The 6,000-nt window shown below is 43.5% G+C and overlaps 1 protein-coding gene across 1 annotated transcript in view; it reads left to right on the top strand.

The window, feature by feature from the left end:
* Positions 1-4,594: 4,594 nt before the first annotated feature.
* Positions 4,595-6,000, top strand: part of LOC311131348 (transducin-like enhancer protein 4) — a 64,736-nt gene continuing 63,330 nt past the window's right edge. Inside the window, exon 1 of the mRNA XM_084164294.1 lies at positions 4,595-5,119. Coding sequence (XP_084020420.1) covers positions 5,096-5,119 — 24 coding nt within the window. The 5' untranslated portion in view covers positions 4,595-5,095. The remainder of the gene's footprint in view (positions 5,120-6,000) is intronic.

Genomic DNA, 6,000 nt, shown 5'->3' with positions numbered 1-6,000 from the left:
GCTCACTGACAAGTGTGTGTGTAACTCTCTGTGGTTGCGTGCGTGCGTTCGTGCGTGCGTGTGTGTGTATGCGTGTGCGTGTGTGCATGCGTGCAGCAGGTAACACAGTCAGAGACAGGGACAGAGTGACAACACTGTTTCAAACAGGAATGCTTTCAAAGCAGACAGCTGGGAATGAGTTCAGAGCACTGTGTTGCTTTACAGTAACGTTATAGAAATACAAACTACAGAGTACTGCATCAACAAATGTTAGTCTCTACGACTTATCTAATAGCTGTAGGTTGCAGATGCAAAAAGAATACAGTTAAAAGAGTCCTTGCTGACTTATATCTTCTCATGTTGACAGAACAAAAAGAAACACACACACCCAGTGGTGTAGTGGTGCCTGGAGAAGTGGGTATACTCAAAGAGCCCGCCCGGCGAAGGAAAGGAGCCCTGTGTGAAAAATTTGATGAGAAACAGTGACATTCATTCTGAATGACCTAAAATGATAAATCCCATATTGGTCTTTCACAGTCAGGCCAACCCAAGCTGTACTGTGCAGTAGGCCTACTATTGAAAGATAAATTAGTCGGCAATTCACAGGTGTCTGATTTTCCCAAAGTTGTTCAGGTTTTCGTTCTCAAAGTCACACTTTTTTTAAAAGACAAATAACAAAATGTTATGTTCTAAGTCCACATCAGGAGACCACTTTTGAAGTCTGGAAAAATCTTTAAAACATATTTTTTTAAGGTAGTTACCCTTTAATTCAAGTGTGCAGGTACCTAGCACTATTGTTTGATTAGCAGTGTTTCTGTAACACATGAGATGGAGTTTGCTAAATAAATGGCTACTGGATTGATGCAAATAGGCCTAATCATGATATCATTCTGACAGGTAGGCATAGGCTACTTTGTAGCTAGTTAACATTTAATAGAGGTTTTTGGGTAAGCCTTTCCATCTACCAGAAGACGGTTAGTCCTATCATTAGCATCACTATAAATATATAAAGGCATTATCCTAATCATATTAGCAACCCATGATAGTTGTTGCATTTTTAAATCCCCCCTCTTTCTAAAATATATTTCCATCTCTGTCCATGAAACCGCTTGCATGTGCTGTGCGCATTTTAGAACGGTGTTTTCCCGCAAATTTCATTTTGGAACATTCACGCGTAGGCCTACTGTCGTGTGTACATTGCTGCGCCTAAAATGTGAAGAAATATCAACATTTTAAGCTAAACATTCCGATCTGTTCCATCAGCCCTGTTAATTGATATGGCGTATGTATCTACTACACCACTTTGATACGTATCCGTGAGGATTAAGAAGTGAGTATAGGCAATGCCCACTGAAAGATAAGTGGGTATACGGCTGCGTATACCCTCACCACTGCACACACCTCATTATATTCTGTCCATGTGCATGGCATAATGGTATTGGTCTCATATGAGGATACTGTAAACAGAATCATTACTTCCAGCTTTGAAATGAACGTAAGTGTAATTTTTTCAGTCTCCCTCACTAAATGTATAATATTTTATTCGGACTGTGGACACCAGTAGGGAGCTTTCCCGCTCAGTTTAGGATTTAAATTAACGGCAGAATTTACCGAGCATTTATGTAGCATGACTGACAGCGGAAGTCGGTGAAGGGGTGTGTGTGTGTGTGTGTGTATATGTGTGTAGAATAATTGGAACTTCAATGCCCACAATCCCCACAGACTCCTCAACTCCCTCTCCATCGCCGCAACCAGTCATTGGACATCCAAGCCATGATTGGTCAGATTTTCCCTATGATGCCAAGACCCAACGTGGGACAATGTATTGCTTATTGGCTAAAGTAGGCAGCACGCTCGGCCAATCAGAGAGGGATTAGACACTTTCTACAGTGGCAAGCTTTTAAGGTGGTCCTGAAGTATTGGTATGTTATCGTTTCCTCAAATTGAATCATCTCAGAGGAGGATATCATTTCTCGAAGATAATGTTTACCTGTCTCATAAAGCAGTTATGTTATATTTACATAGTTGTTTACATCTAGGGCTGTCATTTTTCTCCTATAGCTTATAACTGTTTAGACATGTTTAGACATGTTTATGTGGTTATATATTTGATCAATTCGAGTGAAGTTATGTGATGGCACTTAGATAACAACCTAACATTACATGCATACATTTTGAAAGAAAATCGGGGAAAACTCACCTGTTTAGGTTTACTGATGCCAAGTTAAATATGTTTTTAATCTGATACAGTATTGAGGCGCATGTGTAGGCTATAGAAATATGATAATGTGGCTGCGCTGTTGACTATAGTTAAACTATGATATCATTATGCGCTCTGTGATCACAGCACAGGAGGTTGGTGGCACCTTAATTGGGGAGGACAGGCTCGTGGTAATGACTGGAGCGGAATATCAAATACATCAAACACATGGTTTGATGCCATTCCATTTGCACCGTTCCAGCCATTATTATGAACCGTTCTCCCCTCAGCAGCCTCCACTTGATCACAGTTAGGTTCGAAGCCCTCCTCTCTGAAGATTCAATAGGCCTACATATAGACCCGTTGGGATATGTTGACTTTACCTATTCAATTGAGAGGTGAGATTGATGCAGACTGAAAACATGTACACAGAAAACCTTTGTCATTAGGGAGCTGCCATGAAATTACTATTCAAATAACTCTTATAGATATATCAAAGGCCAATGCTGCATGCAGGTAGACTACACATACAGTACAGATGGAAATGTCTGTTTATTTTGTTTCTATAAATCACCATCTGACATCAATCAAGTTAATACAGTATGGTATGACATGAAAAATAATAGAATATGTAAATATGACTTGATTAAGTAGCCTACATTATACAGTGCAAGAGAAGGTGTGAAAAGTATGGAAAATGTATGCACTCACTAACTGTAAGTCACTCTGGATAAGAGCGTCTGCTAAATGACTCAAATGTAAAATGTAAGGTAGAGGGGTCAGTGAAGAAGGAGGGGTTAGTGAAGTGGGATAAGACTTGAGTATGGAGTATCACAAACACTGGTCAAAAACACTGGTACCGCCTACAAAATCTGACCACCATACTGACCACTATACTTAGGTGTTGTCAGGCTCATCTGAAGGTGCCTCTATAGACAGAAACACTCATCCCTATTAAGCCAGCACCCAGCCCTGTTCATCCAGCACCACCCTGCCAGCCCTGTGTAGATTAGACAGCTCATCAGCCTATCAGCCCTGAACCCTGTGCTCCCGATCAGCTCTCCCAGGGAAACAGACTCAGAGTCATGTGAATAATTACCTGCCTAGATAACCATGATTAGTGCAATCCCCTACCTGCCTGGGAGGAGGGTAGGGTAATACCACCTCTCAGATGGAGGGAGGGAGGGAGGGAGGGAGGGAGAGAGAGAGAGAGATAGAGCTAGAGAGACAGAGAGGAGGGTGTGGGGTGGGGTGGCAAATTAGTTATTGGATGATGAAGTGTGTAAGATGAAGAGATGAAAACCAATAAGAGATGGATGGATAAAGAATGAGAGAGGGGTGTGAGGGTTAATAGGGATATGAATAACGCTAGTTACTGACTGTAAGAGAAAAGTATTGATGTGCAGCACAGTTAGGCTATCTGAGGTCCAGGCGTGTGTATTAACTTATTATTGAGAGCTTTAGTGTACCAAATGCCTTAGTTATTGTAAACTTCAGTTGTGGAAAAATGAAAAGAGCTTTACTTGTTAGGTGACCTCTTTTTCAAGATGCTGTAAGAGATGAGTGTGTGTGCGTATCTGTCTGTGTGTTCTTTCCTCGTAAGAGTCTTGGAAGCCATGAGAGTGGGATGTTCAATCTTAAGGGATTAATTCCTGGTTGATCAAGTTCAACAGCGAAGCCGCCCTCAGTAAACTTATCTATCCTATAGCCAAATAGTGGGATTACTTACTTATGGAAATAATACCCTTTAACTAACAGGTCTGCGCAGAAATAACCACTAAATTATTAGAATGTCTCAAGATGTTTTTATTTACATCTGATGTATCTATAAAATATTTGTGTGTGGTTCTGTGTGTGCGTGCAAACTAGAATACTGACAGGTCTTTTATCTTCTCAGAATGACTAATTCTCTGTATTTGTGTGTGTTTTTGTGTTTGTCTAAGTGGTTTATTTATGAGTGTGTGTGCACTCATGTCTGTAACGATAGTATGTGTGGATGTGTGTCTCTGTTTGTGCCTGTCTCTTTGTACATGGCTGATTGCTTTGTCCATCTGACCACAATTGAAAGGGTATCTCTAGCTAGCTCAGTGTCTGTCTCTATCTCGGCCGCTCCACCTTAAGTAAGCTTTAGCACGCTGTTGTGTTTGTGTTGAAGCCAACAGGCACAATATATTACGGTCTAGGGCTCGCTGCTGAAAAGCCTGCTGGATCTTCTAGTGACCTGCTGTTCTTTCCTGCTTTCCTGTGTTTTTTTCCCTTCAGATTTAGATTAAAAACAAAGCTCGCTCTCTCTCACTGTTTTTTCTCCCTCTTCTTTTTCTTTTCTATTCCAACTGACAAGCCAACCCTTCAGTTTCTCCTATAAGAAGAAGAGAGACTGGAGGTACTGTAGATTGTTGGTGAATTTGGATGGTGGAGTGTAGTGTTCGTGTCTTGTTGGTGAAGGGACAGGGAATGGGGAGTACTTAGGTGTAACGCTCGAGTTTCACTGCCATGTCAGTGCGCGTGGACTCTTAACTGATCACAGAGCGAGAGAGACAGAGAGAGAGAGAGAGAGAAACGAGACTGCGACTTTGGTTACACCGAGGAGACAGAAAGAAGGAAAAGGAGCCAAAGTGTGAGTGTGGGGATCCGTTTGACCGTGAGACTTGACGGATGCACTGACGGACTGAGCTCTTCCAGCTGTGTCGACAGGCTCCCGTGTTGGAGAGACAGACAGAGAAGAACAGAAAGAAGAGAAAAAAGCGGGACTGGGCAGGAGTGAGGACTGCTTTCTCCAGCCTTGCCTGAGACCAGAGCAGGAGGAGAGATCTGGACTAGGCTGTGTTCCTGGTTGAGGGCAGCGGAGTGGAGGGCCAGGGGACGGGCTCTGACCTGGCCATCAAACGGACTGTGAGCATCTCCTCTCCTGGGACCATGTACCCTCAGGGCAGGCATCCGGTAAGTGGCCCCTCTCTCTTCATCTGAATACTGCTCAGTAAAAGGGTCAGAGACAGGGACTGCTCTGAGAGGGACAGCGACATTGAACAGTTAGGGTGCTTAAAGAGATTCCCTCTAACACACACACGCAAACACACACATGCAGTCACACACACACACACACACACACACTCCTACCCTCCCCTGTCACCTGCACCCAGGTGCTGTTGAGAGCTAGTTGAGAGGTAGTTGTGTGGGTGGTATAGATGACTCCCACTTTACTCTAGTGTGTGTCTGTGCTGTGTGTGTATGTGTGTTATATTTGTTTATGTGTCCAGGAATAGCTTGTTATAAGGCAGAGGGATATGTATTCCTCTCCCTTCCTCCCTCCATCCCTCCCCTCATTACTATAGTGTTGGGGACTGGAGGATGGAGCTGGAAGGGGGGGGGGGGGGTTGACCATACATGCGAGAGAGACAGACACAGAGAGAGACAGATACAGACATGAGGTCTAGTCGCTATAATTAGATTTGTTGTCCGTTGGTGAAAATGGGTCAGTAGCACTCACATCTGTAGCCATGAAATGCTTTGAAAGGCTGGTCATGGCTTACATCAATACCACCATCCCAGACACCCTGGACCCACTCCAATTTGCATACCGCCTCAAGAGATCCACAGATGACGCAATCTCTATTGCACTCCACACTGCCCTTTCCCACTTGGACAAAAGGAACACCTACGTGAGAATGCTGTTCATTGACTACAGCTCAGCGTTCAACACCACAGTGCCTTCCAAGCTCATCTCTAATCTAAGGACCCTGGGATTGAACACCTCCCTCTGCAACTGGATCCTGGACTTCCTGAAAGGACGCCCCCAGGTGGTGAGGGTAGGCAACAACACA

The sequence above is a fragment of the Coregonus lavaretus genome (assembly GCF_964263955.1).
Source record: "Coregonus lavaretus genome assembly, chromosome: 6".
Lineage (NCBI taxonomy): Eukaryota > Metazoa > Chordata > Actinopteri > Salmoniformes > Salmonidae > Coregonus > Coregonus lavaretus.
The sequence above is the reverse complement of the archived record's forward strand: the minus strand, read 5'-3'. Positions and strand labels throughout refer to the sequence as shown.